Raw genomic sequence first — 22127 nt, forward strand, 5'->3', positions numbered from 1 at the left:
CATGCCAAATATCAAGTTGCTATCTTCAATATTGCAAAAGTTATAAGTTAACGTTTAACCAAGGTTAAAGTTTTGTGACAGAATGACAGACAGGCCAAAAAAAATATACCCCCGATCATTCGATCCAGGGGCATAAAAAAAGGACATCCAGCCATGCACAAATGCCATTTCATAAACATGGCATTGATAAAAGACAGGGCAAAAACAATATGTCCCCCAGTATAGACTGGGGATCATAAAAATCTATCAAGGTTATTTATGATATAAATTGGCCGTGCTCTATGAAAAAGGGGTTTAAATACATGTGCGTAAAGTGTTGTCCCAGATTAGCCTGCAAGTCCAAATAGGCTAATCACTGACGACACTTTCCGCCCAAACATGATTTTTGCTAAGAAGAGACTTTCTTGAAATAAAAACTAAACTATCAAAAAAGCTGAAAATGTTGTCCTTGATTAGCCTGTGCGGACTGCACAGGCTAATATTTGATAACACTGTACGCACATGCATTAAACCCACTTTCCACAGAGCCAGCTCAAATATAAACATGGGAATCCTACATTACATACATGGTCCGAATTTTATTTAGAACAAGAGATGTGTTTGTCAGAAGCACAATGCCCCCTGTTGCGCCACTTTGAAGCTATATCTTTGACCTTGAAGGATGATGACCTTGTCCTTTCACCACTCAAAATGAGCAGCTCCATGAGATACACAAGTTGCTAACTTCAATATTGCAAAAGTTATTGCAAAAGTTTAACCAAGGTTAAAGTTTTCCACAGAATGACAGACAGACAGACAGGCCAAAAATAATATACCCCCGATCATTGGTTCCGGGGGCATACAAATCACAAATGTTTGCTGTGTACAAGATATTTTGAATGCAAGATATTTTCAATTCCTTTTAAATGTTTTTTTACATGCTTTAATCACAGTAGTTACATGTGTTTTGATTGCATTAGAAAGTTGTTTAAATACTTTAATCCCATTAGGAGTTTTGAATGCATTTAGATATTTTTATTTTATTTTATAATTTTGCTTTAACCCTGTAACTTAGGGAATGTGGGGCCAGTTGCACCCCTTTAAACACAGGCATTGAAAAAAAAAGATTTTCATTAACTGGCACTCTCAACCTTGCATGTGTTATTGTTTTCATACTTTACATTTTAAAGTGTTAGTCGGAGTTGTCTTGTAACATTGTTATGATAATGTGCAGTTAACAGTGTTTGTTAAAAGTTTTTTCAAACTGTTGTTTTACTATTCCATTAACAGTGTGGGCGACTCTTCTGTTCAATTTAAATGAATCCTACACACATTTACAGTCTCATGCATGCTTTGTGAAGAAGAAATGAAAAACACATGTATTCTGAGCTTAATACAGTAAGGTTGCAAAGTGTTTTGCTAGAAACTCTGTCCCTGGAAGATACTTGTTGACAGACAGCCATGATAAAAAGATACAACAAAAAATACATAAGAAGCATTTTAATAAAAAAAACTAAGACAAACAAAACAATTCATCTATCATAAACATGTCATTGGACTCAAATATTGCACATGGAATGACACATTAAATATAGCACATTCATTTAAACATCTTATAAATAAAGTACCCATTTAAAACTCACTCACTTTCATTTGAACTTATCATAACAAGTAACAGCTTATGCCCTCAACAACATGCCTGGTTCAACAAAGCATGCTAATGCTGGGTTATGTGCTTTGGCATTTACAATATAAAGTTTTATCAACAGTCCACCGTGGCAACATACCGTTTCCTAAAAGTCCTGTGTGAGGCAATACCCAACCCTCACAGATTACACTTAACCCTAATAGGTTACACCCAACCCTTATCATCCTCATTGTCTTCAATGAAAGGCTTGTCAATGCTCCTGAAAACAAAAAAATACTATTGTAAAAATATATATATATTGCTATTTGGTTTTTCATTAAAAAACTTAATATAAGAAGTTCTTTATTGCAGTATTAAGAGTACAATATTACTCATAGAAGTATATCTTTCAAACCTTTTCCACTCACATATGCATTTTGATGCATTTCTAGTCTCTTTAAAAACCAATTTAAATTAAAGACTTTTCTTACTAGATTCAAGTTGTTAAGGCTTCATTTCCATTGCTAAGACACTGATGAGGTACTCGCTTGCTGTTCTGTTTAAATGCTGTTTGAATATAGCCATTTTCACTTAGCTTCTGATTAGGACAGGGTTAAGCACTAGGCTTCAAAAAGTTGTATTTTACAGGTTCCAATTAAACCTGGCTACTTTGCCAGTTTAAACACTTATTGTGAATTTAAGTAAGTAAATAAGCACACCCATCTCACCTGATCATGTATATTCCACAATAGATGCACTCTGATGCTACTAAATCATCAAGTTCAGCCTGAAAAAGAGTGTGTTTTTTTATCCCAATTATTGACTCAGTTCTTTTATTTGGTATTACAAGATGGTGTTATATAAGTTGGAGTCATGAAACAGCAATTAGTACGGGAAAAGTAAATTGCTTTATTTGTAACATGAACACCTTAACATAAATCAATGATTCTAATTCACACTTAAAGGGTAAACACCAAAAGACTTGCAGGACAAGTTTAAAAAAATGATTTGGTTTAAATCCAAACTGAGGTCTGAATGCAACTGAGAATCCTCTCAATAAGCCAGATCTGAAGACCATTATTAACCCATCACATTTAACATGATTTAAATACATTTGATAGTGATTCTTTTCTTAAAAGAAGCATATTGTGGTACACCAAAAATCTATACATTGTTTATTTCAGTAATATTTTCTTAATATTAATTTGAGTTACCGGTAGTGAACATGCTAATTGTAAATTGATGATAAATCTTAACCATTTGCATGCTGGGAAATTTGTCGTCTGCTAAAATGTCGTCTGCTGAATTTCTAAAATTAGCATTTTCTTCGATTTTTTTCAAAAAATACTATCAGAATAGCAAACAGTTTGGATCCTGATGAGACGCCACGTTCTGTGGCGTCTCATCTGGATCCAAACTGTTTGCAAAGGCCTTCAAAATTCGGTTCCAGCACTGAAAGGGTTAAAATAAAAAACAATCGGTAATAAGGTCCATTTTTAAAACACCAGTCACTTCATAAGAACCATAATTGCTGATTTCATAATTTCAAAGGTATTGCCCTTGTGAATATTCATGCTGAAAGTTTGTTCAACTCCACCTAATAGTTATTTAGATACGCTTCTTAATAGCAATCTTACATTATGGGGAAACAATTTCTTAAAGATGAACTTTCTATGCCCTCGAAGAAACTTCCATGCGGAAATATTTCATGCATACAAGTGACAATCCTATATCATCCTGGCATGGGTTTCTATAGCTTTTTATGACTAATTGACTTTATTGCAACCATCTTGTTCTTATAAATTCAGTCATAACTTCAAATGTGCCATACATTAGTTCCCACTACCGGACCCTGTACCTTGGCAGACATCTTGGTAGAGAGTGCGGCCATATCCTGCTTGCCCAGGACTGCTGCAGGCTGGCGTGACTCCTCCCTCTCTGCCAGCTTTTTCTGGAGCTCCTTCACACGTGCACCCATCTTCCCCGTCAGGTTGGGCAGGATCTGGAACATGGGGCAAACACGTGTTGAGTCCTTAACAGCCATTGAAGTGTTCCCATATTAGCTATGCTTTTTTTATATCCTTAAAAACAAAATTGACTTCCACAGTCACTATATATATTTATGCAGTTAGTTGTCAAATCAATATTAGATTTAAAACTGATACTGTTAAAGTTAATTGCAAACTAATATTGTTTGCAGTAAACAGAAGTATTTGCTGAACATCTGTGTCAATAGTTTTTATTTTCATTTTGCTATAATATATTTAGTCTGTATAAATCACATCTTTTCCTTTCATTTTTCTATACTTTTGTTTTATAAATGTGACCCCTGGGGCAAGGTAAGTTTCCACCAATGGGCATGATTTGAGTAAACATTGCTTCATACCAAATTTGAAAGCCTTGGGTTTTGTGATTTCAGAATATTAAATTTTTACTGTTTATCCTACATGTATGTATCAATGTAAAACTGGTGACATACAGAGCATGGACAGTTTTCACCCAAAGAAATTATTAAACAATCTTTGAATATGACCTCTACATACCATTTAAATATGAAAGCATTGAGCTTTTCGATTTATGACAAATGATTTTAAAAGGTCTTCACAGGCGCATATTTTGACAAATACTTAGTAGAGGACCAAAAAACATTGAATGCTTCATACCGTATATTTAACGATTCAGAAAAGATTTGTTTAAGTGTTCATGTTAACAAGAGCTGTCAGCGGACAGCGCACTCGACTATTCGATTGCTTGACAGTATAACGTAAGCCATCATGGGGAAATTGTTCATATTCAATAATGTATTAGACGATCTTTCAAAAATAAAAAAAAGGGGGGGGGGTAGATATGGGGTATAATGTGGGGTGTGGTAATTTATTAGATGATGTTTAAAAAAAAATTGGGGGGGGGGGGGTAGGGGGGGATGACAGGGGTATTATGTGGGGTGTGGTAATTTATTAGATTATGTTCAAAAAAACAAGAAATGTGTCCACAGGACACGGATGCCCCCAACTGTAACTTTGTCACTACATAAAAATATAACTGTGTAAACGCTTGGTAGAAGTTATAAGCTTTTTTCAAATCCTAAACGCAGATTTTGAACCCAAACGCGGACCCTAAGTTCAAGGTCAAGGTCACAGGGGTCAAAATTTGTGTGCGTATGGAAAGGCCTTGTCCATATACACATGCATGCCAAATATGAAATTGCTATCTGAAGCGACATAGAAGTTATGAGCATTTTTCGAAACCTAAACGCAAAGTGTGACAGACAGACGGACAGACAGACGAACGGACAGTCCGATCACTATATGCCCTCCTTCTGGGGCATAAAAATGTCTTAGAATATCAAAATAAATCAGTAAGCCACATAAACTAGAGCGCGGACAACATGCTTAATCCTTGAAATGCACTAAGTGACCCCGTGACCTAGTTTTTGACCCGGAATGACCCATATTTGAACTTGACCTAGATATTGTCTTAATACAACTTCTAACCAAGTTTAGTAAAGATCAGATGAAAACTACTTCAATTAGAGAGCGGACACCATGCTAAATCCTTGAAATGCACTTAGTGACCCAGTGACCTAGTTTTTGACCCGGCATGACCCATATTCGAACTTGACCTAGATATTGTCTTGATACAACTTCTGACCAAGTTTAGTAAACATCAGATGAAAACTACTTCAATTAGAGAGCTGACACCATGCTAAATCCTTGAAATGCACTAAGTGACCCCGTGACCTAGTTTTTGACCAGGCATGACCCATATTCGAACTTGACCTAGATATTGGCTGGAAACAACTTCTGACCAAGTGTGGTTAAGATCGGATGAAAACTATTTGAATTAGAGAGCGGACACGAAGTGTGACCGACCGACCGACTGACCGACCGACCGACCGACAGACAGTGCGAAAACTATATACCCCCTTTTCTTCGAAATGGGGGCATAAAAAATGGGGGGGGGGGGGGGAAGGGATTCTGGGTATGGGGCATTGGGTATTGTTTGAGTGGAATCCATTGTGGTATTCAGGTAAGTGTTATGTTGTCAAAGTAATAATAAAATGTGATCATAAATAAAGAAGTTATGGCAATTTAAGCAAACTTTTCAATTATCTAAGTGTAAAAGGGGCCATAAGTATGTCAAAATGCTTGATACAGTGCTATGCTCTTGTTTATAAGTTGGGTTCATGTTGGTAAACAAGTATGCAACATATATAAGCAATATGTCAAAGGATATAGGAAATATTTGGGAGAGTACACAAACTTTAACACAGATTTATCAATAATATGCCTATTCTTAGTATAAAAGGGGCAATAATTATGACAAAATGCTTGATAGAGTTGTCTGCTCTTGTTTATAGGTTGGGGTGATGTTGGTTAACAAGTATGCAAAATATGAAAGCAATATGTCAAGGGACAATGAAAATAAATGGGGTAGTACAAAAACTTTAACATTTGCTGCATATTCTAAGTGGAAAAGGGGCCATAATTATGACAAAATGCTTGATAGAGTTGTCTGCTCTTGTTTATAGATTGGGGTCATGTTATTAAAAATGTATGCAAAATATGAAAGCAATATGTCAAGGGACAAAGAAATTATTTGGGATAGTATGAAAACTTTAACATTTGCACGCTAACGCAGCCGCTAACGCAGACGCCGGGGCTGAGTAGGATAGCTCCACTATATATATTTCATATATAATAGTCGAGCTAAAAATCACTATTTGGCCCCCTGACCTAATAAAGCAATGGACTGGGACAATGTGAACAATTTTCATTAAAGACTTTCAAATTAACATTTTTGCAGACCTGCTAATTACGTTTAGTAAATTTTGCAATTTTGTCATTACAATGTTGATGGACAGCAGGAATAAATAATGCTTACCTCCTCTATGAGGCAGTCTGAGTGGAACTTGTGTTGGCATGGGAACAGGTAGAAAGCCCTGGTCATCAGAGGGAAGCCACACTTGGAGCACTTGTCCAGGGCCTTCACATGGGCGTACCTGCAGCAGGTCCAAGATAGATTTTTTTTAATCGTAATGGCTTTGTTTTGAAGAATTTAAAGAACTTTATCTTTACATGATATCAAAATCATGGCATTTCAACGCCATTTTAAGTCCCGCTAGCTGAATTTTGAGCTTAACAACAGCAAAATATCACTTTTAAAATGATATTCAGTTCAAAACTTGATATCCTGAAATAATATATATGGTTAGCTGTTTTATTTTTGTAACAAGAGATATCTTTTGCAAAATACATGTATACCAGGTAACCACAACATAACCTTCATAGAATGGCATTTGACAAATCATGCAGCTTATCAAATTTTTAACAGCATGTATATCAAAATCATAATTGTTGTGGTAAAATGCTTAAGAACAAAAAAATCCTTAAAAGAAATAAAAAATTTGAACATTTTTATGAGAACCACCACACTAAATCTAAGTATGGTATATTAAATTTTAAATTAAAACCTCCTAAAAACAATACTCCTGTTATATTTAAGCGAAGATACGCTTTCATGGAGTTGTTAAACTCACTGGTGCCTGAAAATGATCTTCAAACACAATAGAAGGGCCACTGCAGAAGTAAACTTTTGTTAAGGCATATTGTCACTATCATTTTTATACAGCATAAAAATATGGTTGACTTACCACATCATGATATTTATCTGTATTATAGAGAAACCCAAAGAAATGCACATGTACATAACTTTGTTAGGAAACTTGGAAAAAAAGATGGACATGATGTGCAGCTTTTCTTTTATACCTAATGATAAAATCTGACATTTCTGCCGTGAAATAACAGCAGTGAAAATAAACAAATTGTTATTTTCAACGGTGGAAATAACAAATTTTCAGAACTACTTTTTTCTATTTTTTGGATTATCATAAATAATTGTATACATATTTCGATGATCACGAGTGAATTAAAATCAACAAATTTTCTTTTTATTTAATGCTTTTTCACCGTTTATTTACATTGTAAAAGAGTTTAACTGGAGAATTTCGCTGATATAATGACGTCATTTCGTCACACTAATGACGTCATTTTGTGTTTTAAAATATATTGAGGCACGCCAGGGGAGAAATGGTAACTTTTCAGCGAAAGGGAAACAGCTGTTAATTATTTTCTTGAAAAAGGGGCATAAAAGAAACAGAAAATGTGTTCATGTCATGTTCATGATCACTCGTGAAATAACAAATGATCTTACACTGACATGAACAAATATCTTCTATATATTTTACTTATTTAACCCTTTCCCACATAGATACATTTTGTGACGCATTCAAAGTTTAATTTAATTAAATGTCCTTTCTTACTTAATTCAAGTTTTAAAGGCTTCATTTCCACCCCTTAGTTACTGATGAGCAGCTAACAGCATAAAACCTGAACAGACTGTGAGTTACTCACAGGCTCTTCTGGTTTTATGCTGGTTGCAAAAGTCGTTTTCACTTTGCTTCTTATGGGAAAAAAGGGTAAACTTATTAACATATTTAAAATATTAACCCTTTACCACTCAGAAACGCACTTTAATGCGTCTGTAGACCTTTAGAAAATTGAATTAATTCAAAGATCTTTCTTACTAGATGAAGTTTTATTTAAAGGCTTCATTACCAACCCTCATTTTACTGATGAGCAGCAAACAGCATTAAACCTGAACAGCCTGTGAGTTACTCGCCGGTTGTTCTGGTTTTATGCTGGTTGCATAAAGTGATTTTCACTTTACTTCAGAATGGGATAGGGTTAGCATACTGCAGTAAGGGACAGACATGTCAATGTGTTGTGTACTTGTTCCTGCAATAAGGGACAGACATGTCAATGTGTTGTGTACTTGTTCCTGAAAGCCTGTATCTCCTTGCGTATCTCCTCGGCACTGTCCGTTGCCTCCTCCATCTCCACCTTGAGGGTGTCAATGTGCTGGTTGTACTTCTGCAGTGATGTCACTATTGCATCCTGGTAAATAACAGCTCATTATGTTGTGTACTTGATACTGTTATCAGCAAAAGTAAAAATAGCACCTGCCTGCTCTCATTGCCAACTAAACTTTAGCTCCAGGCTAATATGATTTCTGAATTGCTAGTGGCATTAGGCACATTTTTATCAAGTTGATTACATTGAGCACGGCAGTATGATTATCAAAACAGGAATTAACAAATTAATGTTGAGAATGTTTACTAAATATGAGAACCATACTTTCAAAGGATTAGAAGTGATCTGTATTGACAATGATCCGGTTTAAATAATATAATATTCAGCATTATATATCCAAGAAAAAGTATTATTTTAATATTATTTCAATTGGACAACCGCGGTTAAAACACTTTTTATGTCAATGTCATTATAAACTTTGATGGAAACATTTGTTCCCAATGCTCTAAGTCGTTCGAATTCCGTGCGAAATATTATATACTGTATGTATGCTTTTTTATCCACCACTCAACTTAGTTTATGAAGTTAATAAAGGCTTTTGGCCCTTAATACTAGGGATGCAAGAGGTTAACCGGTTAATCTACCGAAACGACCAGTTACCTGGTTACATTTTCAGGAAAAGGTTAACCTGGAAAAAAATATTTGATTATGGTTTTTTTTCATGGAATTATTTGTACGATTTTACTTTTTTCGCATGAATACTGCCAACTTGCGCTGGCGACTAGTTAGAACAACATGCCGCACCATCGACGGTAATAAATAACGTGTCAACAATCAAAGTAATAAACCAATTAATCAATATCTTTGTGAAAACAAATAACTTTTGCAATATTGAAGATAGCAACTTGATATTTGGCATGCATGTGTATCTCATGGAGCTGCACATTTTCAGTGGTGAAAGGTCAAGGTCATCCTTCAAGGTCAAAGGTCAAATATATAGCTTCAAATCAGCGCAAAAGAGGACATAGTGTTTCTGACAAACACATATCTTGTTTACAAATAATTTTGAGCCATAGCTTGAAGGTAAAACACATAATAGTTCAATAGCCGGCCCGAAACCCTGCAAGAGATTCATTAAATTTATTGTTTTATTATGCCCATTGATATAATCGTTAATTTAATATACCGGACAATATTGTTTACATCATATTAGTAAAAGAGATTCCACTGTTATTTCCAAGAACATGTATAGATCAAGATTTGTGTATTGGACATATTTTACTCTGACCCTTTACTCTGAAGTTTTAGGAAAATAACCAGAATAGGATTTTGATGAAAAAGAAATACTAAAAAAGATGTATTCCTATTTAAACAATTTTTATAAAACTCAGCTGGTATTCCATCCATGCCACTGCTTTTATTATTTATTAACCTAAGAATTTGCAATATGACTTCGACTTCGCTGCAAGTGTAAACAGCTTATTTAATGAAATCACATCATCATTAATGTTATCTGTGTTACGGTTTATTATAATGCTCGGCGCTTGATTGCTGTATAATAAACTATGAAAGAATTCGTGCCATTCATAAGCCTCGATACTAGAAGTAATGTTTTGTTGTGGTTTGGCTTGCTTAATTTTTTTCCACATGAAAATCAGGTTTTTAGATTCTGGAGAAACACTTTCACTCAATAGTTGTTGGTCTATAAACTTCAATGCACTGAAGCCTATGCAAATTGCCTTAAAATAAAAAGGTCTTATAAGCAAAAATGTCTTAACAGTACCTTGAAGTGGTCTATGGTAACAAAGTCTGGGAAGAAAGGCAGGATATCCTCTATCTTGAGGAGGTCACACTCATGCAGGAACTCCATAGCTCGCTTCACATCCTTCTCCTCTTCAACAACATGACGTGCTGCACACAGGAAAAAAACATAAAAATGCAACATCCTGAAAACATGCAGTAAACATTACAACATTACTCGCTGACAATATGGAGTAAACATTACATCATAAGGCGCATTCAACAGTAAGCAAACATAATAATCTAATATGCTGACAATGGGGAGTAACCATTACAACATGACGCACTAACAAGAGGAAGCAAACTTACAATTTTAACATGCTGACAACAGGAAGAAAACGTTACAACATGACGCGCTAACAAGAGGAAGCAAACTTACAATTTTAACATGCTGACAACAGGAAGAAAACATTACAACATGACATACTGACAATGTGGAGCAAATATTACAACATGACGCCCTGAAAACATGTGGCACATTCAACAGTAAGCAAACATTACATTCTAAGATGCTGACAATTGGCAGTAAACATTACAACATGACGCGCTAGCAAGAGGAAGCAAACTTACCATTTTAACATGCTGACAACGTAGAGCTAATAATACAATATGGCATACTGACAACAGGAAGAAAATGTATCAACATGACGCACTGACAACAGGATGAAAACATTACAACATGACGCACTGACAACAGGAAGAAAGCATTACAACATGACACACTGACAACAGGAAGAAAGTGTTACAACAAGATGCACTGAAAACAGGAAGAAAGCATTATAACAAGATGTGCTGACAACAGGAAGCAAGCATTAAAACATGATGTGCTGACAACAGGAAGAAAACATTACAACATGATGTGCTGACAACAGGAGGAAAACATTACAACATGATGTGCTGACAACAAGAAGAAAACATTCCAACATGATGTGCTGACAACAGGAAGAAAACATTACAACATGATGTGCTGACAACAAGAAGACAAAGGACAAAATTGTCACAAAACCAGGTTTTCATTGTGAAAAAAAAATCTGATAAAGGGAGAAAACTCAAACTGAACTTTTGAAATGAACAAACAAAATTAACCCCCTTTGTAAGTTTGTTTTAAAAAAAATCTATTTTTAGTCGTGGCGACCTTGACATTGGAGATATTGACGTGATTCTTTCGTGCGACACACCGTCCCATGATGGTGAACAAATGTGCCAAATGATTTTAAAATCTCACAATGAATGACATAAATATGGCCAGGACAAGCTCATTTATGGCCAATTTTGACCTTTGAACTCAAAGTGTGACCTTGACCTTGGAGATATCGACGTAATTATTTCGCGCGACACACTGTCCAATGATGGTGAACAAATGTGCAAAATGATTTTAAAATCTGACAATGAACGACATAGTTATGGCCCGGACAAGCTTGTTCCGCCCGCCCGCCAGTCAGCCCGCCAGCCAGCCAGCCAGCCCGCCCGCATTCGCCAATCTAATAACCAGTTTTTTCCTTCGGAAAACCTGGTTAAAAACATTACAACATGATGTGCTGCCAACAAGAAGAAAACATTACAACATGAGATGCTGACAGTAGTAAGCAAACATTACATCTTAACATAATGATAACACAAAAAAACATGACATTTAAACATACAAACAAGAGGATCAAAGATTACATAGTAACATGTTGATAACACACACAAACATTATAACAAGATATTGTGATGTGCTGACAGCAGGAAGCAAACATTCCAACGTGACACACTGAGAGCAGGAAGCAAACATATACAACAAGATATTGTGATTAGCTGACAGCAGGAATCAAGCATTACAATGTTACAAACTGACAGCAGGAAGCAAGCAAACATTACAATAAGATATTGTGATGTGATGACGGCAGGAATCAAACATTACAACATGACACACTGACAACAGGAGGCCAACATTACAACAAGATAATGTGATGTGTTGACAGCAGGAAGCAAACATTACAACACGACACACTGGAAGCAGGAAGCAAACATTACAACATGAAACACTGACAGAAGGAAGCAAACATTACAATGTGATACACTGACAAAAGGAAGAAAACATAACAATGTGACACACTGACAGAAGGAAGCAAATTTTACAATGTGACACACTGACAGCAAGAAGCAAACATAACAACAAGATATTGTGATATGCTGACAGCAGGAAGCAAACATTACAACATGATACACTGACAGAAGGAAGCAAACATAACAACAAGATATTGTGATATGCTGACAGCAGGAAGCAAACATTACAACATGACAAACTGACAGCAGGAAGCAAACATTACAAAACGACACACTGAGAGCAGGAAACAAACATTACAACATGACACACTGACAACAGGAAGAAAAAAATACAAGATATTGTGATGTGCTGACAACAGAAAGCAAACATTACAACATGACACACTGACAACTGGAAGCAAACATTACAAAAAGATATTGTGATGAGCTGTTAGCAAAAAGCAAACATTACATGAGACACACTGACAACAGGAAGCAAACATAACAACAAGATATAGTGATGTGCTGACAGCAGAAAGTAAACAATACAACATGACACACTGACAACAGGAAGCAAACATTACAGCATAATGTGCTTATGACAGGTAGCAAACATAACATTAACACCTCACATGCTGACAAATGGAATCAAACATTACATGGCGATGCCCTGACAATAGGAAACAAACATTACATGGCGATGCCCTGACAATAGAAAGCAAAAAGAACATGGCGATGCACTGAAAATATGAAGCAAACATTACATGGCAATTCCCTGACAATAGGAAGCAAACATTACATGGCGATTCCCTGACAATAGGAAGCAAAAATTACATGGGGATGCCCTGACAATAGGAAGCAAACATTACATGGCGATTCCCTGACTAAAGGAAGCAAACATTACATGGTGTTGCCCTGACAATAGGAAGCAAACATTACATGGCGATGCCCTGACTAAAGTAAGCAAACATTACATGGCGATGCCCTGACAATAGGAAGCAAACATTACATAGCGATGCCCTAACAATAGGAAGCAAACATTACATGGTGATGCCCTGACTAAAGAAAACAAACATTACATGGTGATGCCCTGACAGTAGGAAGCAAACATAACATAGCGATGCCCTGACAATAGGAAGCAAACATTACATGGCGATGCCCTGACGTTAGGAAGCAAACATACATGGCGATGCCCTGACATTAGGAAGCAAACATTACATGGCGATGCCCTGACAATAGGAAGCAAACATTACATGGCAATGCCCTGACAATTGGAAGCAAACATTACATGGCGATTCCCTGACAATAGGAAGCAAACATTACAAAGCGATGCCCTGACAATAAAAAGCAGACATTACATGGTGATTCCCTGACAAAAGGAAGTAAACATTACATAGCGATTCCCTGACAATAGGAAGCAAACATTACATGGTGATGCCCTGACAATAGGAAGTAAACATTACATGGCCATGCCTTAACAATAGGAAGCAAACATTACATGGCAATGCCCCGACTAAAGGAAGCAAACATTACATGGCGATGCCTTGACAATAGGAGGCAAACATTACATGGTGATGCCCTGACAATAGGAAGCAAACATTACATGGCAATGCCCTGACAATAGGAAGCAAACATTACATGGCAATGCTCTGACAATAGGAAGCAAACATTACATGGCGATTCCCTTACAATAGGAAGCAAACATTACAAAGCGATGCCCTGACAATAAAAAGCAGACATTACATGGCGATTCCCTGACAACAGGAAGTAAACATTACATGGCGATTCCCTGACAATAGGAAGCAAACATAACATGGTGATGCCCTGACAATAGGAAGTAAACATTACATGGCCATGCCTTAACAATAGGAAGCAAACATTACATGGCGATGCCCTGACTAAAGGAAGCAAACATTACATGGCGATGCCTTGACAATAGGAGGTAAACATTACATGGTGATGCCCTGACAATAGGAAGCAAACATTACATGGCCATGCCCTGACAATAGGAAGCAGACATTACATAGCGATTCCCTGACAATAGGAAGCAGACATTACATGGCGATGCCCTGACTAAAGGAAGCAAACATTACATGGCCATGCCTTGACAATAGGAGGCAAACATTACATGGTGATGCCCTGACAATAGGAAGCAAACATTACATGGCCATGCCCTGACAATAGGAAGCAGACATTACATTGCGATTCCCTGACAATAGGAAGCAGACATTACATGGCGATGCCCTGACTAAAGGCAGCAAACATTACATGGCGATTCCCTGACAATAGGAAGCAAACATTACATGGCGATGCCTTGACAATAGGAGGCAAACATTACATGGTGATGCCCTGACAATAGGAAGTAAACATTACATGGCGATGCCCTGATAATAGGAAGTAAACATTACATGGTGATTCCCTGACAATAGGAAATAAACATTACATGGCAATGCCCTGACTAAAGGAAGCAAACATTACATGGCAATTCCCTGACAATAAGAAGCAAACATTACTTGTGAGATGCTGACCACAGGAAGCAAAAACTATAATGAAACATGTCTAAAAAAACAACAACAACATCAACACCTCACATGGCCATATCTGGAAGCAAACATTACACATTGACATGCTGACAACAGGAAGCAAACACTAAAGGAAGAAAATAAGAAAACATTTGCATTGTAACATGCTGATAACAGGAAGCGAACATTACAAAGTTAAATACTGACAACAGGAATCAAGCATGTGATGAACTTACCATAGAAAGCAAAAATAAACATTCAAATCATGCAAACAGGTTGAGCAACCTTGTTACTAGGAAAAGACCTAACATTATGCCCTTCTTAAATATTCTGTAATGAATTCACCAATTTAACACAGTTAAGTAAACTCTGTTTAGTTCAAAGCTTATTTTAAAAGAACTCTGTTTGTGGCATCAGTTTGGCTAAGAAATAATATATATATTAATAATAATGCTATCTTAGTAGTTTGGCCCATACACTAAAGGAGATTAATCTCAGTAAACATAACAGTCCCAAGTAGCATGTGAAATGGTAAAAGATCTAGGAGTGTGTCTGTGTGTTGAATGTAAGAATGCACAAGAGGGCCTAAAAGGCCCAAAGTCGCTCACCTGAGATTTAAAAAAATACCTGTTCTGTGCAGAATTAGATGTCATTAGAACAAATGTTCTAACCAACTTTCATGACTAGTGAACACCCTGGCTGCCACGTTTGTCTGCAGACCAGGACCATTTTCTTACATATCCAAGATATCATTTAAACAAATATTCTGACCAAGTTTCATGAAGATTCATGAAGCCATATAAGGAAAAATGCCCAGCCCTCTGGTAGCCATGTTTTTCAACCAACTGGAACCATTTTCGAACCAGTCCAAGATATCATTGGGACAAATCTTCTGACTAGTTTCATGATGATGGGACATTAAATGTGGCCTCTAGACTGTTTACAAGGTTTTACTATAGCTGAATAAGGAAAAATGCCACGCCCCCTTGGCGGTTATGTTTTTCCATATATAGCCATATAAGGAAAAATGCCCCGCCCCTTGGCAGCCATGTTTTTCAAGCAAACGTAACCATTTTCAAACTCAAACAAGAAATCATTGAGACCAATCTTCTGACTAAATTTCATGAAGATTGGACAATAAAAGTGGTCTCTAGAGTGTTAACATGGCAAATGTTTAAACCGCATGACACACAACGCACAACAGGCGATCACAAAAGCTCACCATGAGCACATTGTGCACAGGTGAGCTAAAAATATTTCAGAGGAACACCTTCAAAAGGAAAGCTCATGGGTAAAAGCAAGCCGCACTAGCAAGTAACAGACATAGATTATGAGCTGTACATTTCCACTCACCGATTCTGAGCCAAAGTTTCTTCTTAAGTTCCACATCCTCCTCTGGTTTGTTGGCCTCTGTCTTGGCAAGTTCTACATCAACCTGTGCAAAAACGAAACACAGACCAAGTGACAGACCAATCTTGTGCCACATAGAGTTTTGCGTATTTTAATTTGTATTCCTTAACTTTCAGAAACCTTGCTGAAACTTAACATGAATTTGACCAACTAATTATACTTATTAAATATAGTTAGGTGAAAAGCACCTGAATTAATGGACCCCACATCTCGGTTGTGTCTCCTTATATTACTACAGTATTTTTCGGGGTATATGTCGCACCGGAATGTAAGACGCACCTCCTATTTTTTAACATTTTTTTATTTTTTTCCATACATAAGACGCTCCGGCGTACACAACGCACATAAATCATCATGAAATATTCCCAAATATGCATTCATTCATGTTAATCCATTAAATGTTTAATCCTCTTTCGTGTTTTATTTCAGATAGAAGATTCATCTTAAAACGATGCTTTCATTTGTCCTCTCACATGTTCATTGTCTTTATATATTTTCTCCGTTAAATTTATTTGAAAGCATTAGTTTAAACAAAAACGTCATTCAAAACAATCTATTACCGGTAATAATTGACCATATCCGCAAGCCGTTGCATTCGCACATTTTGTAACTGTTTTGCCATTTATCGCAGTCTAAACACTGCTGATCATATTTCACAATAGCCAAAATTAAATCCAGTCTTGACCAGATTTCCCTGTAAATCAGTACAGAGAACATTACCTGTTTCAATAATAAACTACCTAAATGAGCGTAACGTCAAAGATACAGCATTCTCTTTGCTACACTGCTGTTTCTTCAACAGTGTATAGACCCACGCTAACTTTCGCGCGCTTTTCTAACGGAACAAAGAAAAGTAAAATGATCCGTTAAACTAAATTTAGATTCACATGCTCTTCTTAACTTTTATTTTAATTTAAATTGCAATATATGTTTAATAAGTTTTTTTACACATTTTATATAAATTAATAAATATTTGACAAAATCGTATAATCTCGCTTTAAAATGAGGTCTGTTATGTGAAGGGCTAAATATTTGTATCGTGATAATCTTGTGCAGACGTGTGGTGTAACAGGCTAACCAATATCAAATTGTTTGGTTTGATGAATCTTATTCATTTTTACAATAAAATATTGCTTATTTATTAAGTCTTAGTATTATGAGTAATTCACACAGTTTAATGTCTGTTCAAACTGTGATCACAAAAACTAAATTATTATTCGCCAGTTAATTGAAGCCCTAAATTGGCACCTAATTGACAAACAACAGTTCGGGCCCTTTTTAGAGTGTGTATATTGCATTGCGCAATTTGAGCAATTCACACAATTCCGTCATCATTGGCCAAACTCTTCAACTCTGACACAGAGGATGAAGAGTTTGACGGATTCTCGGATGTGGACGACCAATAAATGATGTGAACTGTTATTGTGCCGTATATTATTGTATACTTATTGTATACTCTGCTTCTCATTGATATTGTGTTTGTTTGTTGTACTTTGTTACAAATTGTTGTAAAAATCGTAACGTCGTACAATAAATTTAGCAGACGACTACTTTTTTGTTGCGTTGTTTAATTTATGTTACAGTACTGTATAGTACCCCAATAGTATCGCTAGTAGTGTGTAACCGACTCGGTGTAAAATAATATAAGGTTACAAAAACAGCGAAACAAAATACCGGAAATGGTTATCAAACTCGCGGATTTATGCAATTCTGACTTAAAAATTTGACATTCTGACTTTGGAAAAAATGATTTTGTACATACATAAGACGCTCCGGAGCATACGACGCATGTTACTTTTGCCTGTAAAAAAGTCGCGACTTATACCCCGAAAAATACGGTAATATTATTTATATGATATTAATTATATTATATTACTTTATAACCAGAGTAAAAAGATTATTCTATAAATGAAATGACCACGCATGATTTCACTCAACTAACGTGACTTAAAGATTTGTTTGTGCAGTACAATTAAGCCCTACACTGGTTTAAAATATGCCCGACTGTAACATCCAGTGACACTCACCGTTAAGGCCAGGTCAACTGCCTCTTCGTACAAGTTCATTCGGGAGTAAATGTGCACACACTCCCTCTTGTGTCCGTGCTCAGAGCACAGTCGCAGGGCGTACTTCAGGTCGTAACACAGTTCATCTTCACTCTGTGCCTCCTGAGCAAACAGCAACAGAGTGCATACCAGTGAAATATGGACATTTTTGCCTTTACAGTACTCAGTACCTATATTATAATTGACTTAGCAATGCTAAAATACACTAAATATTTCAGAAAAAAAATCAAGAATTTTTTTTTTATAAAAAAATAAATTAATTAAAATATGACATTTAATAACAAGAGATGTGTTTGTCAGAAACACAATGCCCCCTATTTCGCCGCTTTGAAGCCATATATTTGACCTTTGATTTTGAAGGATGACCTTGACCTTTCACCACTCAAAATGTGCAGCTCCATGAGATACACATGCATGCCAAATATTAAGTTGCTACGCTCAATATTGCAAAAGTTATGAAGAAGGTTAAAGTTTTGGTTAAAGTTTTGGGACACATATTTGACCTTTGACCTTGAAGGATGACCTTGACCTTGACTTTTCACCACTCAAAATATGCAGCTCCATGAGATACACATGCATGCCAAATATCAAGTTGCTCTGTTCAAAATTACAAAAGTTATGATGAAGGTTAAAGTTTTGGTTAAAGTTTTGGGACACACACACACATACAATGACAGACAGGCCAAAAACAATATACCCCTGATCTTTCGATCCGGGGGCATAAAAAGTGGCATAATGGCTTAAGAGAGTTACCTACATGTAAAACCAAACTTCAAACAATATCCCAAAACAAGATGTGTTTGTGAAACACAATGTCCCCCTATATGACGTTTGACCTTGAAGGATGACCTTGACCCTTCACCACTCAAAATGTGCAGCTCCATGAGAAACACATGCATTTCAAATATAAAATTGCTAGCTTCAATATTGCAGAAGTGACATTACATGAGCAATTTGGCCCATATATTTGACCTTGAAGGATGACCTTGACCTTTCACCACTCAAAATGTGCAGCTCCATGAGATACACATGCATGCCAAATATCAAGTTGCTATCTTCAATTTTGCAAAAGTATTCATAAAATGAGCGATTTTGTCCACATATATTTGACCTCTGACCTTGAAGGATGACCTTGACCTTTCACCACTCAAAATGTGCAGCTCCATGAGATACACATGCATGCCAAATATCAAGTTGCTATCTTGAATATTGAAATACTGCAAAAGTGTACATTAAATGAGCGATTTTGACCCATATATTTGACCTTTGGCCTTGAGGATGACCTTGACCTTTCACCACTCAAAATGTGCAGCTCCATGAGATACATATGCATGCCAAATATCAAGTTGCTATCTTCAATATTGCAAAAGTGATTGCAAATGTTAAAGTTGGCGCAAACCAACCAACAGACCAACCAACCAACCAACCAACAGACCAACCAACAGACAGGGCAAAAACAATATGTCCCCCACTACTATAGTGGGGGACAACTACTATAGTGGGGGATATAAAAAAAGAGAAAACACAAATCCTAAATACCTGTTCTATAGGGTTCTATTTAAACCCGCCTCAGGAAAAATAATAAACACACACTATTGCACTTTTCAACTATATTATACTTTTATTACACTATAGTTATTTAAAGATTTCACAATATTTTTTACTTTTCATATAAAGCATTAAAACAAATCTTTTCTATTATTCCTATTGTTGCTATAAAATATTTCCATGTCTATGCTGCTTTCTCTATAAAACCTAAAATTTAACTGAACTAAAACGAAGCTTATTCTAACAGCTATTTTAAAAGTCAAAACATCTATTCAATTTGCTACAGGAAACAAGAGCATGGTGAAATTAATTCTCTTTCAACAGAGTGATATTTAAAGTAAACAACAGGCAACACAATGTTGTTATTAATTTGATGGTTAAATGCTATCCATTAATTTCCCTGCAGAACAATACCCAAAACACCCATTGAACACCTAAAATACCATAGAACAAGGAAATCAAACCTGATCCTGGTCAAGAAGGTATCCCATGAGTTTGTCTGGCTGCAGCTTGGCATACAGGGACAGCAAGTAGTTATGGATCGCCTGGTCACGGTTCTTTTGCGTCCGGATACAAAACTCGAGGTAACGAATCACCTCACTGCCCTGAGATCAAATGAACGAAAATATTGAGACTATTTGAGTCGCGTTCTGAGAAAACTGGGCATAATGCATGTGCGTAAAGTGTCATCCCAGATTAGCCTGTGCAGTCCGCACAGGCTAATCAGGGATGACACTTTCCGCTTAAACTAGATTTTCGGTAAAAAGGGACTTCAACAGGCACAACATTCTGACAAGCTTTCATTTATTCAAAAATGCACCCGCAGCCGAGCGTTGGCACCTGTTATGCGGTGCTTTTGTTTATAATTCTTTGTAAATTTATCATTGTCTATGGACTTTGGCTTTCATTTTATGCACATACAGATTTTGTGTCAAAATTTGAACCATGGTCAATTATTTAAACGGTTAAAAGTGTTGAATTACTGGGCAAATTAGATAAAATGAGTCATGTTCTGAGAAAACTGGGCTTAATGCATGTGCGTAAAGTGTCATCCCAGATTAGCCTGTGCAGTCCGCACAGGCTCATCAGGGCTGACACTTTCCTCTTTAATGGTATTTTTCGTTCAAATGAAGTCCCTTTTTACCTTAAATCTAGTTTAAGCGGAAAGTGTCATCCATGATTAGCCTGTGCGGACTGTACAGGCTAATCTGGGATGACACTTTACGCACATGCATTATGCCCAGTTTTCTCAGAACGCGACTCAAATAGTCTCAATATTTTCGTTCATTTGATCTCAGGGATTTTTCAAAAATAAAAAAAGGGGGAAAAAAAAAATTGGGGGGGGGGGAGGGGGGGGGGGGCAGGGATTCTGGGTTTGGGCGTGGGGTATTGTTTGGGTGGAATCCATTGTGGTATTCTAGTAAGTGTGGTTTTGTCAAAGTATTAATAAAATCTGATCATAAATAAAGAAGTTATGGCAATTTAAGCAAAATGTTCAATTATATAAGTATAAAAGGGGCCATAATTATGTCAAAATGCTTGATACAGTTGTCTGTTCTTGTTTATAGGTTGGGATCATGTTGGTAAACAAGTATGCAAAATATGAAAGCAATATGTCAAGGGACACAGGAAATATTTTTGGGGTAGTATGCAAACTTTAACATACATTTATCAATAATATGCATATTCTTAGTATAAAAGGGGCAATAATTCTGTCAAAATGCTTGATACAGTTGTCTGCTCTTTTTTATAGGTTGGGGTCATGATGGTTAACAAGTATGCAAAATATGAAAGCAATATATCAAGGGACACAGGAAATATTTGGGGTAGTACGTAAACTTTAACATAGATTTAACAATATTATGCATATTCTAAGTATAAAAGGGGCAATAATTCTGTAAAATGCTTGATACAGTTGTCTGCTCTTGTTTATAGGTTGGGGTCATGATGGTAAACAAGTATGCAAAATATGAAAGCAATATGTCATGGGAAATATTTGGGGTAGTACGCAAACTTTAAAGGGGCCTTTTCACAGATTTTGGCATTTTTTTAACTTATTCGTTAAATGCTTTATATCGATAAATTTAAACATTGGATCGTAAAAGCTCCAGTAAAAAATCAAGAATAAAATTTAAAAAAGGAAAAGAACATTGCCCGGACCAGGTTTCGAACCAGTGACCCCTGGAGTCCTGCCAGAGTCCTGAAGTAAAAACGCTTTAGCCTACTGAGCTATTCCGCCGAATACACATGCTGAACGTATTTTATACCTTATATA

At 36.3% G+C, this 22127-nt stretch overlaps 1 protein-coding gene across 1 annotated transcript in view; it reads right to left on the minus strand.

Annotated features, from left to right (window-relative positions):
• Window positions 1-1464: 1464 nt before the first annotated feature.
• Window positions 1465-22127, minus strand: part of LOC127846873 (vacuolar protein sorting-associated protein 18 homolog) — an 89933-nt gene continuing 69270 nt past the window's right edge. Inside the window, exons 21-29 of the mRNA XM_052378304.1 lie at window positions 20317-20457; window positions 18266-18406; window positions 16182-16263; window positions 10262-10389; window positions 8441-8562; window positions 6491-6608; window positions 3465-3608; window positions 2335-2393; window positions 1465-1886 (exon numbers count right to left, since the gene is read on the minus strand). Of these exons, the coding sequence (XP_052234264.1) occupies window positions 1832-1886; window positions 2335-2393; window positions 3465-3608; window positions 6491-6608; window positions 8441-8562; window positions 10262-10389; window positions 16182-16263; window positions 18266-18406; window positions 20317-20457 (990 nt within the window). The 3' untranslated portion in view covers window positions 1465-1831. The remainder of the gene's footprint in view (window positions 1887-2334; window positions 2394-3464; window positions 3609-6490; window positions 6609-8440; window positions 8563-10261; window positions 10390-16181; window positions 16264-18265; window positions 18407-20316; window positions 20458-22127) is intronic.

The sequence above is a fragment of the Dreissena polymorpha genome, chromosome 1, assembly GCF_020536995.1.
Source record: "Dreissena polymorpha isolate Duluth1 chromosome 1, UMN_Dpol_1.0, whole genome shotgun sequence".
Classification (NCBI taxonomy): Eukaryota; Metazoa; Mollusca; class Bivalvia; order Myida; family Dreissenidae; genus Dreissena; species Dreissena polymorpha.